This window comes from Nomia melanderi, chromosome 7 (assembly GCF_051020985.1).
Source record: "Nomia melanderi isolate GNS246 chromosome 7, iyNomMela1, whole genome shotgun sequence".
In the NCBI taxonomy this organism is placed as follows: domain Eukaryota; kingdom Metazoa; phylum Arthropoda; class Insecta; order Hymenoptera; family Halictidae; genus Nomia; species Nomia melanderi.
The window spans coordinates 4,601,767-4,623,931 of NC_135005.1; the positions used below are offsets into that span (position 1 = coordinate 4,601,767).

Sequence of the window (22,165 nt, forward strand, 5' to 3'; positions counted from 1 at the left end):
CGTACGCGCGATATCCACTTCCGGTACGGGAGTGCGCGCACGGACTCGAAGGTCGTGTTTCGTAAACTCCGTGTTTCCTGACGTGCCTGCTCCGTTTTAGACACTTCCGAATCGTTTTCTGGGAAAAATATTGACTCCGAGGATCGCGCGCTTCGCTCGTAAACGCTCGTCGAAGAAGTCTCAGGTTTCCGGAACGGTCTGGTCCGCGTTCTTCCGGGTGCGGCGAGAGGAAATCCGTTTCGTGGGTCAACCAGTGCAAACTTTCTCGATTGTTGCTGCTAGCCGAGCGGAGTGTGCTCGAAGATGTATGCAAACAAACAGTCGCCAGGGATATTTACGATTTATTTAGAATCTCGCAGTGTCGATTAGTCCTTTCAGTAGTCTCGGTGAAGTGGCTTTCGACGGTTTTAGCGCGAGCCGGTATCGAGGTTCCGATACGGTAGGTGTCTATGTTTGCCGACGGTTCGACCGTTCTCTACGACGGGACTGGTATCCTTGGCTAGAGGAGCCACTCGTCGGTGAACTCTTGGGTCTCTTCCTTTCCGACCACGCCGCGTTTCGTCGCGACCCTCCTCGACGCCCCCGGACAACCACCAAAGATCCAATTTACCGCCCGCAATAAGACAGGTTTGAATTGATCTGAAGCAGCAAAATAGTTTTGTTGCGCAATCTTATATTATGTACATTAGAAGTAATTGATAAATTTATGTTCTGTTGACGGTTTCATATGAAATACGATCGGTAACCAGGGACGCGCCAACCCGAGAGTGTAAGGGGTGCACCGTATCTGGGCATCAACATTGACTTGTTAACTGTGGAATTTAGTTTGAAAAATCTCTTGTTTCGCGCGCAGTAAAATCGATAAAGGAAGAGTGTACTCGTCCAACGCGTGAGGAATGTACCTAGGCTATATTTCAATGAAAAACCAATGAAAAACAAAGAATAATTACATGTCCATCTAAAAAAAATACGAAATTCATCGTTGAAAGAATTAGTATCATTTCAAGCTTTAAAATGACGTGCACACTCGTCAAACGCAGTTAACTGGTTAATATGACGGCAAAAAACAAATATGTAATATTTATTTTATGCATCTAATATTTAGTTTGAATTATCTAATAAAATGTAATTATTAATAGCGCGGAGAATGAGATGGCGTACGGCCTTGCGGTGGAACATTATTAAAACATCATGATGCTTTTCAATTTATTAACACGTTCAGTGCCGCGTATATCACATATGGTACATGATCATTTTTGGAAGAAAAAATTGTTATGGAACACGTGGCTACGGATTAATATATTGTTTTAAAAAATCCATATACTTTGTAAGTAAAATATAATTTAAATTTACGGTGGCATGGAACGTGTTAAGAGAAGGCCAATAAAAGTTTACACCTGAACGGCAAATAGCTTTGGCGCGCCCCTGTCGGTAACGCTTCAAAGTGTTTTAAACGTTAACGTATCTTTTAAAATACCATTCGTCGTTGTGATCGTAACGTACTCTTCAAGATCGGTTTCGTGTAAAAGTCGTCGTAGTCGAAGATCGAGTCGTCCGAATACGTTTTATACGCGTGGCTCTCCCTCTGAGGTCTATCGTCGATTTCGTATTTTGCAATTATACGTCTTCCGTGCTGAGAATTTTCGTCGTCTGCCTCGCCATCCCGGTCCGTGTAATATGGAACGTTATTGCAGCAATGGTCAATTAATTTATTTCTATGGATAGATCTTGATGAGATATTGTTACGTGGGCGTGTAAGTTCTTCATGATTCTGAAGCAAAAGTAAATATTCTTCGCACTGTATTCTATAAATCAAATCATCAGAAATATATAAATGATAAGTTACTTGTGTTATTATTTCGCCATCATCTTGAAAATTAACCCTCCTGTCGTTGTTCAAATTATTCGACTTCATCAACCGACTTTCACGACCGTGATTTGTATAATTCTCGCCCTTATCGTGTATTTTCGAGTTTACCATACTTTTCGACGATCTGAGAATGAACATTTTTATCTACTTACCATGTTTATCGCGCGGTATACTAAATCGAGAATAACTCAATTACTTTAGTACGTTTTTAGTCTCATTTGACAATTCTGTGTTCAGAATTTCTCTGTTTATATCTGCAGATGACATTGAACATCCGTTGTCACCTTCACAGCATTTGCCTCCGCATTGATACGTATTCGACTGATACGATTCCGGGTAATCGAAATATCTTGAAACTTCAGCTTCTGGTGTAAAACTCAAATCGACATCCTTAACATACGTTTCTATACCCTACATTAGTTTTTTAACGCAGAATTGTGCACACGAATTAATAACGCAGCCAGAAGATATAATTGAAATATTAAGAAATAAATAATCACGAGAGATCAAAGTCTTTAATAAAAATTACTGATTCTGTGTGATTATTGTGATCCCTCGTTGGTCCTTCTTGCTCTGAGGCTGAGCCTTCTGTTTTAGTGGACAATCTGTCGGTCGACGTACCGCATTCTTTGTATTCTACTTTACAATAAGGATCTTCAACAAGAACGACGTCATCCTTTTCGTATTTTTGGTCGAGCATAGCCATTTGCCTTGGACTGCCGCTGTAAGTATAAATAAAAATGATTCTTTAGAAAAGATCCTTTAATCCTTTACACTTTTATGTCGAATGTGACTCGACATCAGATTTATTCGAAAGTATGCTTCTCTGTCGAGCCATTTTTAAATTGTATTATGTTATTATACTATTTCCGACAGTATTACGAAAAAGAATTATTTAAAAAGGATTGTTTCTTACCAACTAACTATCTTTCAAAATACAGTTTAAATAAAACATTTTAAATAATACAAAATGATCGAAAAGAAAATGTAAAAAGAGGTCGGAATGCAAAAGGTTAATAAAGTGATGTTGTTCTTCAGTTTTTTTTAACGTGGGGATAAAGTAACGAATTAAAAATATTGTGTTTTCGTTTATCAATGTCTAAAAAAGGAAATAATTATACTGCTTAAGGTTATAGCAATTGTTAGTATACCTGATTAAAAGTGCATAATCTTCTACCGATCCATTTATTCTATTCACGCCACATAAATTCGTTTTCACGTATTTTTGAATATCGTCTATTCTGTCAGTGTAGAAATGAGATAGTTTTGCCATATCAACTCGAGGATCCGAAGCTTTCTTAATGATGCTACTTCGAAGGTAGTGACGAGAATGTCGGATATCTTTGCTTAGCTTTCTATTGAGCTTCTTTTTCTCTCTAAATCTGTAAAGAAATGTTAATTTAACTTTAAAATAGACTATTGAAAATTTACACACATTTTTGTAAAATGTAAAATTCATTTGATATTGAATGAAAAATTTCCGGCCATCAATCGGCATTAATGCAAAAGATATTTTTTAAACTGACTCTCGTAATCCATTTTCGTCCAGACTTGTTTTCAGCTTTGCGCTGTAAACATGCGCACGCTCGAAATCCTCAGTGTTTTCCTGGCCTTCTCGCGATCGCCGTCTCTGCGCGTTTAAGGATTGATCGTATCTTGCACGATGATACTTGGATTTGATAGCTTCATACACGTAGTCGCTTTCTTGCACACTGAGCACCGATTTCAAAAAATTTGCCGTGATATCAATTAGAGCGTAACAAATTTTTCGCGCATCTGTGGAAAGAATATAATATTAATATGAAATGTCCAATTAAGCTGCCCAACTGAAATCAATATAGAACTACATATTATGAAGAAATTCAACGCTGTGTTCGATATTACTTTTTCATAATTTATACAAAAAATTAATTGCAAAGCTAACATGAAAATGATTGAGAGATTCATATTATTTAATTATATATATAAATATCATTTAAATTCAATGCATATTTAATTCCTTTTACTTTTATATCACATCTGAATTTTATACATTTCATAATAAATGGAAATCTCTATGTTACCCTTAAAATACCATACATCGCTGAAAGTTGTAGAGATGTTTTAAAACGTTTGCTTTTAATAATTAATTTCAATTTCTTAGCAAAGGTTATTTTGTTTTCACGAACTTCGTCGCTTTTTTATTTCTAAATAAATTACTCACATGGACGAGATTCTGGAATATAATACAGGATCACTCCTGACAGCATTAACATTACCAAGGTGAGACGTTTCAAGTAGCTGACCCATCCAAACACAAAGAAAGATTGCTCTGAATAACCTATCGATTGAAATTAATATTATTTCGAGCACTGGTTCCGTCACAATTATCAATTACTGTCGTTGGTCCATGATTTTGTTGCGGTGCACTGTATCATAAGCACACCGAGCACGGCCAAGAATTTCATGTCTGTTGGAAGCGACGCGAGCTTCCCTCCGCTGGCTAGTATTCGGTGTTACGTGGGCATCGTCATAATGCTTCAAATGAGACGGAAGATAGCACAGATGGTCAGCAACGCGACGTTGGCCTCGGGGCAAAATGAAGAAGAAGCAAATTTCACTTCGCTTCGTATTTGAGTCAGCGACGCGATCAATTTCAGCATGTCACAAAGAACATCAACTGACTCAATGATTTAAATACTCTACAAATAGACATATCAGTTATATATTTTTTAATATTTTTAATATTAATATTATTATTTGTGGATGAAATTGGTGACAAGCAAATTGGAATAATTTATTTAAATAATTTATTTTTTATTTATTTAAATTATTTAAATAATTTAAAAATAATCAAATCATATCGATTTCGTGGATAGAATATAGAGTTATTTGCTTTTTAGAAGTAAAATAGAATTCTGTTTTCTAAAATTTACAATTGTTATACATTAACACACAAGCTACCGAGCAGTTACATTGTCTTTTTAAAATTTCTCTATAGGAACTCTAAGAGTGCAGCTATCGAGACTTTAATTGATGTGCAATTCAGTTTGCGTATTGATAAATCAATTTCTTTAATTATCAGGAATGGGTCATTTTAACTCGTCTAATTTTAGTGTTTTCGTGTTAAATAGATCCACAGAGTATACTTTTGTAAATTTGTATAATTTTAGGTACATCGTAAACTACATAACAAAAGCATTGTGCAAATATAAATTTTAAGTGTCACAGAACGTACACTTTGCAAAGAAGTGCATCAGACACCAAATATAATTACATATGCGTACAAAATTTGTAAAACTCGATTTAGTACTCGAGGTAATATCTCTCCCTTGATGGTCGAACCATTGTGCACAGGACATCCTATATGACCGGATCAGTAAAACGAGGGAACCAAATTTCATTTGGAAGAAAAGGCAATATTTAAGATTCATATCTTAGATTTTTATTATGCTCTGAGTACTATACAATATTATACAAAGGAAATCTAGTATACGCGCACCGACAGTTTCCTACGGCTGAGCAAGCGTGAACACGGCGCGCGTGTTAATACCAACTTGGAGGAAAGATATTTGGTACGAGTTAGCGACGGGAAAAAAGTGCAGGGTGCACAAGCAAGGACTCGCACTACACGCTAAACAGTGCGTTTCTAATATAACACATTGTCACTTCGTTATCGAAGCAAATTTCGTGAATAGTAACAAGTTTCTCGGGAAACAACACGCTTCTTTATTGACATGTCTCCACTATCAGACGGATAATTCGGATAAAATACACAGATACACGAAGACACTCGAAACATGGAATTCCCGATTGTCAAAGACGATCCTTTAACTAATACAAATGAGCATGTTTCCCAAGAAATGTATGGGTTCGTTAATACTTCTAAAAAATAAAGAGCCTACTTTGTCTTGTAATACTAATCGTCTGACTATACAGCTAAACTAAGTGTAGACGACACGCGAGTTACAAACTATCGCGGTGGATACCATCGTTTGCCTACACGAAGCAACTTGCAACACAATTGTGAATATTCTACATCTAAGATAATGGTGACAATAATAATAATAATAACATAAAGTACTGGAATAGAATACAATGCACTATGTATAACGTAATATAACAATGAAACGCATACGCATATACCCGTGACGTGATGCTCGCAAACTTTTCTCAAGTCCAAGGTATTTACTTTTGTCATATAAAATGGCAACTCTGCAATAATTGATTACTGAGAGCAATATAATACACGACCGCGTAGAGTTCATAAATAACTTTCTTCCCGTTCAAGAAATAGAGAGCTCAGATATTTGTTAGCGAGAATTTAATAAATAAGACGAAATGAATAAACGTTTTTCTTATAATGCGCTAAATACGAAAAAATATGAGCATACTTCGAACTTCACTTTGCCGAACATTTCAACCACGCGCACGTGCGTACAATTATGCGAATGGACGATTTTATACACAGAGTGAGAACGGTTCGATGCGAACGACGAATGATGATCAAGTGAAGTGACGTGCTTCACCGAGCCCATCGAGACCTTGACGTCTTTTCAGAGATACGTGTATTCATAACTCTCTTCCGCTTTGAAAATACGCCTTCTCCGTTCAACGAAAGGTGTCGATCTCTAACGAACAAACTTTAAATTTCGCGATTCCTACTAGAAGCATCGTAACTTTCGGTAAAAGCGTATCGAGGCGACATCAAAGGTCGATCGAGAAGCTCGACGACTCGCGGAAGAAACAACCGTATCGTGTCATGGGGATGGGTCCCTCAGTGGTCTTACGCGAACGACTTCTTGATTTTGTTGAGAGCGCTCGTGAGGTGGGTCATCTCGATATTCATCTGGGACATGAGATTCTCCAACCTGTCCACGCTGTCAAGAATCTCTACGCGTTGAGTGTGTGGATCGTATCTCACTTCGAAAGGTCGGCTCATGGTGGCCACCTGAACAAAAAAGTTTAATATTCAATACAAGTTGCTTTGGAAAAACATAATTGTTTATGAAATGAAAAATGAAAAAATTTGCTTTAACCGTGTAAATCAACAATCAACTAACTATGTAATTTAGTTTGGAAAATCTTTCGTTTTGCGCACAATAAAATCAAAATATAAAGTGTATACTCGTCGAGTGCACCTAGGGTATATTTTAATGAAAAACCAAAACAAAGAAAAATTATATGCTTATGTGAAAAAGTAAATAATTGATCGTTGAAAAAATTAGTATTATTTCACGCTTTAAGATGACGTGTATACTCGCCAAACGCAGTTAACTGATTAAATATCATTTAAACTGTTAAATGGTTTGGTCCAAATTCATCAAAACCAAAGTTGATACATCAAGTGCGAGATCTATTTATATAAATTAAAATTTTACTGATTTAAAATATCTTTACAGCTAAACGAATTCTATAAATTATAATTGAATTTTTTTTGTTTAATGCTTTATCTCGAGAATTTATTCTACGGTTTTCTACTTCAAGTTTTCTTTTCAATTGTGCGATAAGTAATACAGCGGCCAGTGTGTTAATGATCGGCGCAAAAGGGTTGGCGATGCTAGTGCGCAACGCGCCACGCGTTGATGTCTCCGATATTGAACTGTACTCACCCAGCGACGGAATTTCTCTTTGGCGTCCTCGAAACTTTCCGCGACGAAGTAAATTGGCTGGTATTCTTGATCTTGGTATTTTTGGACCGCCGTAGTTTCTGGCTCGAATGGTCGGTGCTCACATTTGTCGCTCAGCGCGTGAAGCAGCTCTCCATAAGCCGACAGAAGACCGGCGCCGTAAGCTTTCACCTCTTTACCTTCCTTACAGAGACCAAATTCAACTGTGAACCAGTAGATAGTGGACAGTTTCTCGATTTCCTCGTCTGAAGCACCGAGCGAGGCAAGACCGATTTCTTGGGAGAACTGGGCGAAGCTTGGATCAGCCAATAATGGCATGTGTCCCAAGAGTTCGTGGATGCAGTCCCTGTAAATAAAAGAATGGAACATTGATTTAAATTATTATCATAACAGTGTTATAATAGGTGTAATGATATTGTTGAATCTCTATGAAAAGTGAAGGAAATATGAGAAAGTTGTTTGTTTTCAATTTTTTAGAAGTTTAATATTTATAAGTTTACTATAGTTGAATTTTGCAATGTTTTGATTGGGAAGTTATTTAGATGTTTTAAATCAGAGTAACCTAATTGCAGTATCATTTTTAGAAAAATTCAATGATACTGATAAAAATGAAAAAAGTGGAAACATTAATTACACGATGAATCCATTGATTTCGATGTATTAAACATACAGTATCACATTGTCTTTCATAAAGCGATCGATAAACTCAAAATGGACCGATTATTTTATCGTATGGAATAAAATGCCTCCAATATTCGACATCTGTCGCATGCTACTTTCCTAGTGAAACGGTTCGCAACTGTGAAACTGAATTATCAACGCCTTCGTGTCGTTAAAAGCCAATTAGAGCTCCATTACGAGCTTAGAGAGGCTGGGAAATTGTGTTATCATGGTACTCTGTGTAACGGGATGCAACCCTCGTCATAACCTAGTATCGATTACCCTGTACACTTTTATATGAATCTTCCAACCAGATTCGAAAAAGCTAAAGAAAGTCTCAATTACTTCCAAATTCTAACATACTCTAATTACAACATTTTGAAAATGAATCCATCACTATCTTCTACTTAACATAAACATCACTAAAACCTCCACTCAAAACGCTCCCAAATTGTTTGAATGCCTTAAAATACTTACGGTTCAGGCGTGTGGAACGGCGTCTTGATGTGACGGATATATTGGGTGCTCTGGAACACCCTGAACGCAAGACTAGACAAGAAGTCCCTAGCTGTGAGCAGTCCTGCGGCCGGTCTCAGAGTGAACCCGGTGTTCTTCTTCAAGAAGTCGCTAACCTCTTGCAGCTGGGGTATACGGTTAGCTTCGAAGATCTTCTCTTCTTGCAGTCTCTTGAAAACTCTTTGGTACTCGATGCAAGCGTGTTTGGGGACCAGGTCTACGATAGTGTTGAACACGCGGTTCCACGTCTCGTTTTCCGTCTCGGTGTAAGGAATGCTGGGTATCACGTCACCATACTTGTAAGCAAAGGCAATTTCAGCGATCACTTTCCTGCGAGCGCGATATTCCTTGTCAGCGAAGCCGGGATGGTTCATGTCAAGGTCCGGCTCGTATTTGGTCATCAGATGGTTGCAGTTATCGAGATCAGACGCATGACGCGGGAACCACGGATCCTTGATGCTGACGGAGTTATCCGCCAGCAGTGTGACACCGTCCAACGCGGAGCTTTGACGAAGATTCCTGATCAGCTGCAGCAGGCTCTGCTTGGTCATGTCTACCTTGACCAGGACGTCGAACTGCAAACCCTCACGTTTAGAGGGTCTGGACTCGACGTGAGTCACGGTACCTTTGAAATTCTCGATCGTCTTCAAGATCCTCGCCAAGGAACCGATTCCTTCGCGCAGGCGCAGAACAAGCGCAGCTTTCTGCACGGTGTGCTCGCTTTCTGGACTCTCTTGGATAGTCCTCATCAGCACCACTTCTTCTTCCGTTAATCCTGCGTCTGAAGAAAGTAGAGAATGTATATTTCTTTCGTATTTTGAAATTCTGAAGACATTTCAACCCCATTCAGTGAGGTCTAGCGAGTTTTAAAATAAAGGGCAAGGATCGAGCGATTTATCCTGCCGCAGGAAGCTTTAGCTCTTAATTTACCGATTCTTGACCCTTATGCACTCTCGCCACGTTCACGTCTCGAGGCGTTAAGTGACTTCAGTGGACGGTAATAATCGAGCAATTCAGAGTCCATTTCCGTGAAATGTCTATTCCCGACCACTTTTATAGGGCAAGGCAGAGAAAGAATGAAGTAACCCCTTATTGTCGCCCACGAACGTGCTCGGTCCGCGGCCTCGAATCGAGGAAGCAAAGGGGAGTAACTGCGTTATACATTTATCGCGTGGGAGCGACGGCTAATACGATTCTAAATGCACAAAGTGAATTCGAAAATGCATCGGAGGAAGAAAGGGAAGAGCAAAAGGAAATAGGCCTCCTCTGGGTAATTCAGCCGAGTGTCAAAAGAATGCACGAGCTATTTCATTCTCCATTTGCTTCACCTTCTCTACAACCCTTACCAATGCCCGGCAGTTTCCAGGATTTTCGTGAGAAGCACGATATACTACGACTTAGATGTATATAACATTTTTATTTATGTCGAGAAATCCACTTACCATCATCGTAATCATCTGGCTTAGCGTCGCTGTCCGATGAAACCTCCGCTCTCGCTTCTGTAAGTCAACAACAACATTCATGCCAAATGCAACATCGACTTAATACTTCTGGCCGGAAAGACACACGATAGAAATTTAATTTTGCGAATGCGAATATTATAACACTTTATGGCAATTCGAATTTTTTGTACGCGAAAACGTAGTTGACCAAGAAGCATCAGGAAATTTATGATCAATACTGACCTCCATCTTTAGCTGCGCAAGCCAATGTCTCCACTTGCTCGTCATCGCTGGACGACATGATCTCCGTCTGATGGTCTAGTTCCGAATCAACTAACGGATCTAATGACAAATAATATTCTCATGCAACATCGATAACATAATAAAATAAACTGAAGGAAAATCAGTTTTTGTCTACAGTATATAACGAATAGCTATTTAATTAAACATGCAAATCTTTAATATGACATCGATATTCAAATGAAAACAGATACGTATATAATTCTACAATTGTCAAGGATTAATGTACTTACCATTAGTTCGTTGACGAGCCTCTTCCAAAACAGTCTGCTTCGTCTGCTTCACAACCAAAGATTCAAAACGAGCATCGTCCACAAGGGATCGTCGTCTTGCGGGATAACCATTCTACACAGAACGTAAAAAGAAATTCGTTATTTTCTTAATTTTCTAAGAAATATTGCTTAATTAATTTCTCTAGCAAATTGATTTCTATGAATTGGAAAAAGTGGCATAAATACAAGTCTTTAAGCGGAACGGTTCCACTGTGCAAGTACTTTTCTTATATTTAATAATAGTACGAGATTTTGTTTATAAATTATTTACGAAGATTCATCATAAACTTTGAACAAAAAGGGAAAAAGAAGTTGAAAGAAATAAATGAGGATATTCTTCGATCTTATGTTGCTAATAAGAAAATACACAGAGTGATTCAGTTAACTGCAAGACTAAATTGTTGTAAAATGTGTGAAGTGTGGCAAAAGAATACTGCTAATTAATTTTTACCATTACCTATATAAACATTCAAATTTTGTGATACAAAAGGCTAATATGTATCTCAGAACAATTTTGTACGTTCAATAGTTTTCTTTAAGAAAAATTTCTAAAAGCCAGTTTGCTTCTACTGCCACAGTAAAGCAGCCTCTTAAATTATATTTCTAGAACGAAGTCCTTAGTTTTTAACAGTTCCGAGTGTCGAAAATTCAGTTTCACCCACGAAAGGAATTCAAACCCTCAAAGTTAAAGAACGATTGAAGTTGACCTAACTATCCAAGACGGACTACCGAGGAACGTCCGACAACCTCGATAACGAACCGAACACACGGAAATGAATTTTCGCCCAGGCCGTCCGGTTGCAGTTGAAAGATAGGAAATTAGCGCATCCTGCCTCCAGGAGAACAAAGCGAATCACGTTCACAAAGAAGATCCCGTATCGACGAATCTAACGTGTCAATGATTCTGTACGACTCACGGATCACATAAAGATGAACAATTACAATCACTATCTAAAAATTGATTAAACAATCGTTAAATTCAATGTTCCTAGCCTATCACAAATTAATTGCCAAACAGTTTCTCGTGCAAAGTGGGAAAAAGGGAACGCTACAATGACTTTTTACAGCTCACGCATGACATAAAGAACAATTTTATTTACTGTCGACACATTAATTAAACGACCCTTACATTCGATTTGCGTGGCCTGTCATGGACAAATTATCGAATTGATTTATCAGCGAAGTGGAAAAACGGAACGTGGAACGGAGTCGGCGGGATCATGAAAAGCTCATTAGAAATCTATCGGCGCAGCGGCTCGACGGTGCAAGACATATATCGGCCTGTCATTCAAATTCTTAACGACCGCTTTTCATGAATGGCGCACAAGGTGGGACCCAGTTACATTTTCCATGCGAGCGAAGCGGTTGGCACGGTTTAGAGAAACTGTGTGTAGTAATTCCTTAACTACGCGTGCCGCAAAGTGGGCCAAGTACTCCGCCGGTGGAACGGATAGATGACCGATGACTCTGCCGGATGATTGCATCACGAACCGATTATCCCGTAGAAAGATTGAAACTAGCCGATTTGAAAATTGCTCCTGATGGAACGGATAAAAAATGCTCGACTTCGCCCGACCGTTCCATGTATCACAGATAAAATCCGTGTTCAATGTATCGCTTGCTTAATTGACCTGACTCACGTTATCGGACGAATTTGGATGTCTTTTGACCTGCGTAATTCTTTCGTTCGAACCGTTTTTGGTGTTTACGCGGAAGTGGTTCTCGATGATGCAAACACAGAACGATCCTGAATACATTAACGCTAGAGCTACCGAACGTTTAATGTAATTAATATATGATTTTTATAAAATTTGTAACAATAGATGCTTTCCGGTTTCTTTGTATGTTCATTATAGTATTCAAGTTAAACTATTTTTAACATCGTTTCGAATATTTAACCCCCTTAAGAAATCGATAATCGATACATTTATAGTGTAAAGTGAAATGGAAAAATGAAAAGTAAAAAAAAATAAAAAGATTTGAAGAAATTATAAGTATGAAAGAATCTAATCAAGTGTTTGGACATTAAAATTTGGTAAACTTCAAAAAACGGAGTAAGTGAACTTAACGTGTCAGAGTTTGGTATACTTTGTAACGTTAAACGTATGAATAGTCTTCAGTGCTCCTAATACCGATACGATTAATTGGACGGGGAAATCATTTGTCCGTTACCTCATAACCGCAGCTCAAATTACTTATTTAGCATTTCAAACGAACCGTACGCGATTTCCGCGCGCTTAATCGAGACATTCGATGAGACTTTTTGCCGGTAAAACGGCAATAACGATCCTAGGTAAGTCCGTCCAAGGCCGATCATTATTTTATCATTACAATCATAGCTGCATAACGTTGCTACTTATTTTATTTCACGCTCGCCTCGCAATGAACCTTGCAATCCTGTGTATAAACCGATTGAAACGCGAAACCGGTTGGTTTCTAAGGTCGTGGAACAAATTTGAGATTTCAGGATTACTCGTGATTGAATACAAAACTAAAGATTAATTAAAGAACAATAAAAACAAGAAAACACAAAAAACAGAGACTGGAAGCTTGAATTGCAAATGAAAACGATCATCCATTTTGAAAGGGAAATCCTCGATGTCTGAGATCGAGGTGGAGTGAAAACAGAATCACGATTAGCGATCGTTATGGGTGGAGGAGAGGAAGAAAAAACGGCACGCGAAGAGAAAAAACAGTTACGGACAACCGATCTAAATAGTTACGCGATGAATATACATAATGCATCTGGTGCATTTATATAATTTTTCTCATGGTTTGGAATCGCTGTGCCAGTTCGGGAAAAACACGATATTTAAATAGAACGATTAACATAGCTGATCGACGGGCAGCTATCCGATTCACAGTGCTGTTCGCGTGTGTGTATGTGTGCGAGTACGAGCGCGCGAACGCGTTACGATTGACCATCGATCGATCTTTTATAAGCTGTTAGAGGCGTTGTCGGGCGTCTGGCGAGCCTCCAAAGGCAAATAACGGGGTCCAGAACAGCGTTCAGGGCCTCTCCGCGCCTCTCGGCCACTGGAATTACAATCACTTCGTTCTCATATTTATAACATATTCATAATTATCATGCGGGAGCCGAGGTCGATCGATGTTGCAACGGCGATATGATTACACACGATCCGATCAATCGACGGCCGACATCATGAAAGGAGGGTGTTTAGAGCTAATTACGAGATTTTGTAATGAACCCGAGTATCATTTAACTTGTTAACTTATGCACATTCTTTAATTCACTGACTTATCTCATCGGCAGTTCGTAGGAGCTAACATGGAATCGTCAACGCTCCCGTTGCATAGCAACATTTACGTAATCAGAGACATTTTATTCACGCGTATCTTATTAAATCTTGATTCAACCGTTCTTTTTTTCGCCATGATTTTCCATAACGAGGAAGAAATAGACGGTTCTTTGTTTAACCCTTTCGCTACGGCGGGCCTCGCCGCGGAGTCTCTCCCGTAGAACGGAACGCCGTGCCAAAGGTGGAAACATTACGCGCGCGTAGTCTTCAGCATTCGGGGCCAAGTCTTTTGCCTCAAAAACACCGTTGTGACACTGCTTTTAGAAGCAAAATGATTTGTATTTATAGCAATGTGTTTATAATGTTTCTATGAACGTATTTTTAATTAAATAATATAATTAATATTTTTGCACTGCATAACAAAATAGTAATTATAATCATAACATAATATTGAGGAATAACTTTTTAATAACAATATTCTGTATGAAACTTTTCAAAACACGGACATACGTAATCCAACATCGCAGTTCTCACATTGATATCGCGTTTAACTGCTTTTGTCTTTGCATATACCGCACATTTTCTTAGTGGATTTTTTCTTTTCGTTTTATTATTTACATAAATCTATGGAAAATGCCTTGCACCAAGACGCATTAGATTAATATGACCAAATTTAGTACAATTGTTCGTGGTTTTCGATAGATAGCGTTTCAAAATTTGTCGGATTAATTCGAGGTGCAATTTTGCCATCAATATGTTTTCCAATTTTCAACTTATATAAACAGTAGGCGTGACTATATATTGTACCCGATGACTATAGTCACTCGTCGTGTGTGGGTATAGTCTTGTGACCGGTAATTATAATCACCCGTAGTACCGAAAGGGTTAAACGCAAGTTTCCTGGTTCACCGAGCTGACTACACATACGCGGGTATTCGAAGAAGGATGATCGTGCAGCGAAAACATTAGCCACCCTCTGATGTTCTCAACGCTAGCATTTTTAGGATTCACCTTTTCAAACAGGTGATGGGAGTTACAGAAACGTGAGTTGAAACGTTTAAAATGAAACACGCTGCGTGGACAATGGGAAACATGATCAAGGTCAGGTCGTTCTCCAACCCTTGTTACTCGCGCGCGAACACGCTCGATAAGATCCTAAATGGGTGCTCAAATAGCGGATTCTGGATCCAGCGCTGTATCTAGATCCGGAGCGCGCGTGAGTTCCGTTCGAGTGAGTCAGAGTTGTCGTCGGCAATATATGCCTTTACAATTAACAATGAACATGCGAGTGAATTTACCAACGTTTCATTGCGAACAAACGAACACAATTCACCGCGGACTCGTGAATCACGATCTTTCCATGATATCGTGACGTGCCCTCGCTGCAATACAGCGATAAATGTGCTTATACACGTTGACCGTTATACAAAGTTTGTACTCTTTACAAAAGTATCATTCGTTTCATTTGTGATATATGTGTTACTAATGACAATTATTGATTATTAAATTTTTGACTTTTCACTAAGATTCTACTATCCAAAACTTCTGCTATCAATAGGATCTGGTATCAGAAATTTTTCTATTAGAAGTCTCTATTATTATAAGCTTACACTGTTAAATGTTTCTACTATCAAAAATTTTAATTATCACAAATTTCTATTATCACATATTTCTACTATGAAAAGTGTCTACTATAAAATGCTTCTACTATCAAAAGTTACTATTATCAAAGCCTCTACATTGTATTATTGACTATTTAGTCATACCTCTAAAAATATACGTATATTCATTAAGATTCGTTTTAGTGTGGACATTTTAAAGCGATTTGTGCATTTGATCAGTAAACTGCTGGTCATCGATGATTACCATAACGGTCAATGTGTTAAACAAGGCCCAGAATGATGAAACGTTACGCTTGGGGGATCGATCGACGGTTCTGATCCTTTTCACGCGTGGTGGAATTTTCGTAAAGGTGCATGATACAAGACTTTTCAAAATTTCATCAGCTGGCCGACCGGGTCGAACTTTGCCCAATTACTGGTGAGCGTGTTCGTATAAGCCAATACACTTTTAGCTCATCAGTATCGAGCCATAGAATAACTGGATACTCGGAGAAAGTAACGGATTAACAGCTACCAGCAGCAACACGACGGGGCACATCTTCGCGTGTCTCCGGTGAAATGCGTCAGTGAGAAATTTCACGTCGCCGTGTAAACTTCGGGTTTTTCGTTCCCGGAAAGTCCAGTAACCACCGCGGAGAGTGACGCGATGCGATCACGAGACGCCTTTCTATTTACGAACAGGGGACCGACCGATTAATAAACCTCTTGCATTGCACATTTCACGACTTTACGAAACAAGTTTTACCTTATTACAAAAATCAAACGTCTTTATTAAAGTGAAAACTTGTTTGCTGTGGAAAGTTCAGAAACTTGTATATATTAAAATAAATTTCCAAATTTCTATTTGCAAGCTTATTTATTTTTTCATTTTCAATAGTCTATGATTATGGTTTGAGTCAATACTCTTTTAATAATTTGGTTTGTGGCGTAGCAATTTTGTATTATTGAGATTCATTATTAGCTTATTAAATATAGAAGACGAATCGAATCTTGCTTATTGAGATATCATTACTTTTAGATACAAATATTCGTTATTGAGAATGTGTTTGTAATATCTCTGAACCAACCAACAGTATCAAGTACAGAATCTTTTTCAATTAATCATTAGAGAAACAACACATTCATTCCCGGACACGTTTAATCTATTAAGAAATCCGGAACGGTATTTATCAGAGAGTGACTCTTACGATTCTTCAAGTAACACTGACGATTATTTTTTATACAATTTCTCTTACATTAGTCATTCATTTTCTAAACCATTTCAAGAATTTTGAAGTATAATATCGCGAACCGAAAATTGATGAACTAATTTTCCACAAAATAAGTCTATCTTCACAACCACGCACCGATTTCTGCAAAAACGAAGCGTGATAGATTCATGTAATCTCTGAAAAGTACGAAGTTACCGATTTTCCAAATGAAAATGACTGAAACTACGTCGTATGTGCTGCGTCAGTCGCGTGCCGCAGCACACGCATGAATGAAAAAGTTTCCCCTGGCAGACCTTGCCAGTACGCCAATTACCACTGTCTTGTCGCGGGACTTTAAAAACGCGAGACGCTATCGCGTAAGAGAACACAGGGACACGTCCTTGTGACTTCTAATGCTTCAAAGGACCTGCTCGAAGGCGGAGCTCGCCGCGTGCGCTGTTCGTGAATGTGAAAAATAATATCGTGGCCTCGAGAGCGCGTCGATTAAGAGCCGGTACTGACGCGATCTATGAATTAAAACGCGGGAAGAGGCACGGTATTGACCTTTCGAGCGCGATTTCCCGACAGGTACCTTCCTCCGATAAGGATCGTTAGCGATCAAGCTATAATTACGCGCTATTCATTACGATTTATCGATGCGCCGCTGATGTCTCGCACGTTTCATCCCAAGACCCGATAACTGACGTTGATCCGACAACTACGAAACTTCCGTGCAACTTTTAAAGACAACGTGTATTATCGACCATCTACGGCGCGCTACACAAATAGTTTTTCGTTTACAGTACTTTTCTGTACGCGCGACAGAAAAACAACAATAATTTTTATAATATAAAATGTGTGTATACCGGTGACATCAATTTTTCTAATTTAAATAATATCAATAAAAAGCAAATGTAAATTTTTATAACGGAACAATAAATTTTTATAGCGTCGATAAGAAGCAAATGTAAAGCTCGTTAAATTCAAAATAAGAAACTCGATTTGCATCGAATGAAATAAATTAATATAATAAATATAAATTGACTGTAGAAGGTGATTGGCGACGCACTTGCTTCTCTCGTCACAGAATTTTCCGTGAAGCGTGAGAGAGAACCGAAGTTGTCGCGGAAGTCCGGAGCACCTTCATCACGAGAAGCGAGAGGCCTGTCTGTTCGTTTTTTTCGAAGACGTTCACGTGGTCGGACTACAATACGAATCGCTTTTAACGGCAAGGTCATTAATATTGCGCAACCACGATAATAACTGATCGCGTGTGTACTTTCTCTATACCCGGTCGCTTCTTCATTTCCAGCCTGAGAATTTCACCGGTGCCGCTGCGCGTCTGTGTACGTCCATGCATCCATACACGCTTACGCCGGTGTGTACGGTGTCATTCTCTTTTTTCGCCTGTTACGAAATACACCGGAGGTTTATCACGAAAGTCACGTAGGCAAACGGGATGGAGAATTCTTCCGTGTAAGAAAGTTCCGATGCTGGTCTCCGGATGAATCTCAAGGGAATCTACTTTTGCGGTTTTATGAACAGGAAACTGCCTTAGTCGAGCATACAGAGCATCAATATCATTTACAAACGTGAGCAAGCATTTCGGAACACTTATCAAACTTGTTTCACGTTTCTTTACAATATAATTGATTTATATATAGTCGAAGGATCACACGTCGAAGACTCTCCAGCGATTAATAACAACCGGGGAAAGCGAAGCGTAATTAGACGCTGCGAAAGAGTATCAGCAATTACAACGTAACGCGTCGGAATCGCAGCGATTCAAACTCGCGGCGAACTTCCCGCGCTTTCTCGCGTTTCATCCGATCCCCGAGTTTAACCGATGACCTCACCTCTAGCCCCAGCAATTACCCACGAAATTACGTTCGCGAAAGAGCCGTTCAACAGGTAGCCTGAAACTCTCGAGCACGATGCTATGGACTTTCCTCCAGAATTCATCCCCCCCCTCCCCCAAAGAAACCATAAACTTCCCGAAGAATTTCTTGACGGTACTCACCTCGATGCTGTAGGACTTCTTGATAGCAAACATTTCTCGATTCTTTTGCGCCGCTGCGACAGCCATCATATCCGCCGTATCGCTCTTCCTTGCGAAAACTCTTCAAGCGTCCGATAATTCTCGGGTCGCCGGTCTCTCGGTTTTCGTTGCTCGGATAGTACCGTAAGTACGTGCGCAACGAGGACTGCCTGAGCTTTTCACTGCTGTCTACGTGAGCAAACTAGCCGGAAGGATCACCAAAGGGAGAAGGACGATATTAAAATTCCTTTTTCGATCGGTTAACTTCTTTCTTCGAGCTTGAAGATTCTCCGACGTTTGTCTTTCTTCTTGGTCTTCCCTTTTCTTCGATCCTTGCGGTTCTCGGATGCAACTCAACAGCAACGACAACAACAACGGCGGCTGGCGGCTACGCTGAGGATGACAACGGATCCCTCTCGTGTGAGTCCGCTTTGTACGAAGCGTGCGAGCGAATGCGCCTACGGGGCGGATTGCCGCCGCATATAAACGTTGCCTCCCTTCACCGCCGGCTAATGTCGGGGTCAGGGGTGCCCCCACCCCACCCCACCCCTGTTTCGGGTGGTCCAGCGGCAGCAGCCACCGCCGCCGCCGCCACCACCATCGCGTCCTCCTCGCACGCCGGCAACGACGCCGCTTCCACCGATCGTGGACTTCTGCTTTTCGAACAGCAGAAGGTACTCTGTGTCTCTGACGAGAATGCTAGCGAGACAGAGCCGACAGTTTCTCAGTAGCGATTTTGATTATAATTTTGATTCATTTTGTGCAATCGTATCGAATCTTTGTCGTAAATCAGATGAAGACAAATGAAAACTGGGAGACAGATTCGCATTCCTTTCACTGGAATTCTCGTCAGAGATGGATACTTGCATTGTTCGACGTTTGCTTGCATTCGCAGGATTGTGTCGATAGTTAAGGTATTTGTCGTACTGGGACGTTGTGTGGTTGTGAAGAATTGAAATGTGTTAGGTTCTTTATAATGAATGATCGTTGTGGTTATAACGGTGCTTGGTAATCTATGATCGGAAGTTTACGAACGCCTGAAACTTTAGAATGGTTTGTGGGTTGAGAATTGTGTGATGTATTTTATTATATCGATTCTGAATGTTTCAAGGAAGTTGTTTTGGATTTTAATGATGGTGACGAAAACGAGATGTACAATGGTTTTCTTTTGTTAACGATTGTTGTGAGCAGGTGATCAAAAAGCAATTATAAATTTCACAGATGATATTAGCAGGTTAAAGGGAAGGAAAGCGTTACAGAAACTATATTTTCGTCTGAAAACCGTAAAAGTTGTTGGGATTTCCCGTTGACAACGCAATTTTGATGACTGTAACCCAGAACCAAGTACATTTCCTGTGTCTATAAATATTTTCTGTACGCGGATGTAATTTTTTTTATTTTATTTTACCAATTCTCTCAGCTGCTCAAATATTTTCCTACTGATCGAAATTATGTTCGTCCGGAAGTGAATCAGATTTGCATTGGAAGGAATTCGAGGAGGATCGTATTTATATCACGTATAACAAAGAATAATTGACATTACGTTTAATGTTATTAACAAGCATGGAGGTATACATTATCTTAGATGACTACTTCACAAAGCAAGACTTGGATTTTTTAAATTAATTTTTGATCTAATTAAAGGACTTTTTAATCTTTTGCATTGGAATAGCTACCCCTTTCCTTAATAAGAATTTTCTTATGTAATTACCTAACGAGAATACGAAGTATTATAGCCTTTGTGGTATAATAAGATAATTTGAAACTAGAAAGTAGAACATTAAAAACGTTACCGTCTGTTAAAAGAGATACAAGATGATACGGCTGAAACAACTGTAACGAAGCTACTAAAGACAATAAATAAAAGACTTTAATACCTTTTACGTCTTTTTTTCATTAATTATAAATATTAGAAGTGATTTCAAACTTCTAAACGACATAACACTATTATTTCATGTTCATACGCAAGGTAAATACATTTTAGAGCAGCTGAACAATTTGTTACCCCACATGTTCTTGAAATCAATTTACGTAAATACAAAGAAATGTTACACACATAATTCAAAACTCACAAAAAAATAGGAGAAATAAATTATTACTTAAGGAATGCTTACGCTATTAATAAATTCAACAGTTATAAAAAATCAATGTTTAAAGAAGAACAAATTTAAATGACTTTTGTAACAAATATTATCAAATGCACGTTCCATCTGAAATTGCAGTATTTTTCATCTGAAAATAAAACAATTCTCCGAACACTCTCGATCAATGATAACGAACGGATAAACATAAATTGCCCAGGAACTTAGTCATTAGATTACCATCGAACCGTCCTCTTTGTTTTTATGAGGAATAATACTTTGTACAGTAATATTAACGAAGGGCAGTATTTATGATCAATTCGAACCGTCATCGGGCAATTCCAGGCGAGATTAACGTTAAACGCGAGAACGAGGGAAAACCTTTCGAGTTCGAAAATTCTATAAATAGTCAACGTATACTATTCGCAACAGGTCAGGTAAAACGTCATTTCATCTGAACAGAAGGAAATTTTCCTTAAGCGTCGTTTCCGTGTTCGCGCGCCGCGCCGCGCCGCCTGTCGACGTCACTAACTCGTCACGAGACTCGGCAGGCTGGGGGCATTTGGGAACTCCCGTGTGCGCGATCGCGAATTCCGTTGATCCCTTAGTAGTTCATTCCACTCTCGCCGGTGAATTCCCCAGACGCACAACTTCGTCCGCTGCACAGTGAGCAAAATCACTGCTCCATCGGTCAAAAATCTGTAACGTTCGAATAAATAAAGACAAGCTAATTTTCTAATAACAATGAAACGGTTTTTGGTAATTTCGCAAAAAATGGTAATTATCCTATATGCAGTTAGTTACAGTAATTAAGAATTATTACTAGATATTACTAATTACTAAACCTATTGTATTACTATATATGATTTGTTAATATTTGTTATTACCTATATGTATTACCTTTTAAGGAAATTATTATATTCATTATTAGTAGATACCTTGATTTTATTTAATCAAAACATTTCATATTTTCAAGAACGCCGAGAAATTGACTTTTGGCCACAGAAACATCGATATCTTTTCATTATACTTCGTGAGACTGAACAGTAGAATCCAATAAAATTTGATCTGATTACTAGACTGCGGACTTTTATGCATTTGCGGACAAAAGTACAAGATTGCACAAAATGCACTCGACACAATGAAATATATAAAACATCTGCGTAAAGTGTTTTTAACACGTTGAGCGCCAACCAAATCGAATTACTATAATTCACTCCATTAAACGATGAGTATTTGAAAATATTTTTATGTTATAAATAATGCTATTTAATTCAGCTAGATTTAGCGAAATAATAATTGTAT

General features: G+C 38.7%; 2 protein-coding genes and 1 long non-coding RNA gene across 4 annotated transcripts; 1 reads left to right on the forward strand and 2 right to left on the reverse strand.

Moving 5' to 3' along the window:
* Window positions 1-485: 485 nt before the first annotated feature.
* Window positions 486-5,746, forward strand: LOC116424401 (uncharacterized). Its single transcript, XR_004234449.2, has 3 exons — window positions 486-627; window positions 2,468-2,594; window positions 5,023-5,746. It is a non-coding gene; the product is annotated as an uncharacterized LOC116424401 (long non-coding RNA).
* Window positions 494-4,410, reverse strand: LOC116424396 (uncharacterized). Of its 2 annotated transcripts, none has more exons than XM_031970738.2 (8): window positions 4,074-4,410; window positions 3,397-3,646; window positions 3,022-3,252; window positions 2,400-2,592; window positions 2,067-2,281; window positions 1,847-1,994; window positions 1,478-1,771; window positions 494-639 (listed from the first exon to the last, which is right to left on the reverse strand). In XM_031970738.2, exons 1-8 carry the CDS (start codon window positions 4,123-4,125, stop codon window positions 607-609), a joined length of 1,416 nt encoding a protein of 471 aa, XP_031826598.2. In that variant the 5' UTR covers window positions 4,126-4,410; the 3' UTR covers window positions 494-606. The 2 variants fall into 2 exon arrangements, with proteins under 2 accessions (XP_031826598.2, XP_031826597.2); XM_031970737.2 differs by having other exon boundaries at window positions 500-639; window positions 1,504-1,771.
* Window positions 5,272-19,250, reverse strand: ple (tyrosine hydroxylase ple). Its single transcript, XM_031970736.2, has 7 exons — window positions 18,762-19,250; window positions 10,631-10,742; window positions 10,341-10,439; window positions 10,098-10,154; window positions 8,617-9,436; window positions 7,462-7,825; window positions 5,272-6,800 (listed from the first exon to the last, which is right to left on the reverse strand). The coding sequence occupies exons 1-7, from the start codon at window positions 18,828-18,830 to the stop codon at window positions 6,636-6,638; spliced, it is 1,686 nt and encodes a 561-aa protein (XP_031826596.1). The 5' UTR covers window positions 18,831-19,250; the 3' UTR covers window positions 5,272-6,635.
* Window positions 19,251-22,165: the final 2,915 nt, after the last annotated feature.

Excerpts from the sequence above, each read along its gene's own strand:
- LOC116424396 (XM_031970737.2), bottom strand. The coding sequence starts at position 4,125 with ATGTTAATGCTGTCAGGAGTGATCCTGTATTATATTCCAGAATCTCGT. Across the intron at positions 2,282-2,399 it reads ACAATAATCACACAGAATCA|GGTATAGAAACGTATGTTAA; the intron begins GTAATTTTTATT and ends AAACTAATGTAG. Across the intron at positions 640-1,503 it reads CACGAAACCGATCTTGAAGA|ATCAATTCAAACCTGTCTTA; the intron begins GTACGTTACGAT and ends TTGCTGCTTCAG.
- ple (XM_031970736.2), bottom strand. The coding sequence starts at position 18,830 with ATGATGGCTGTCGCAGCGGCGCAAAAGAATCGAGAAATGTTTGCTATC. Across the intron at positions 10,155-10,340 it reads TTGCGCAGCTAAAGATGGAG|AAGCGAGAGCGGAGGTTTCA; the intron begins GTCAGTATTGAT and ends GTTGACTTACAG. Across the intron at positions 7,826-8,616 it reads CCGTTCCACACGCCTGAACC|GGACTGCATCCACGAACTCT; the intron begins GTAAGTATTTTA and ends TTTTATTTACAG.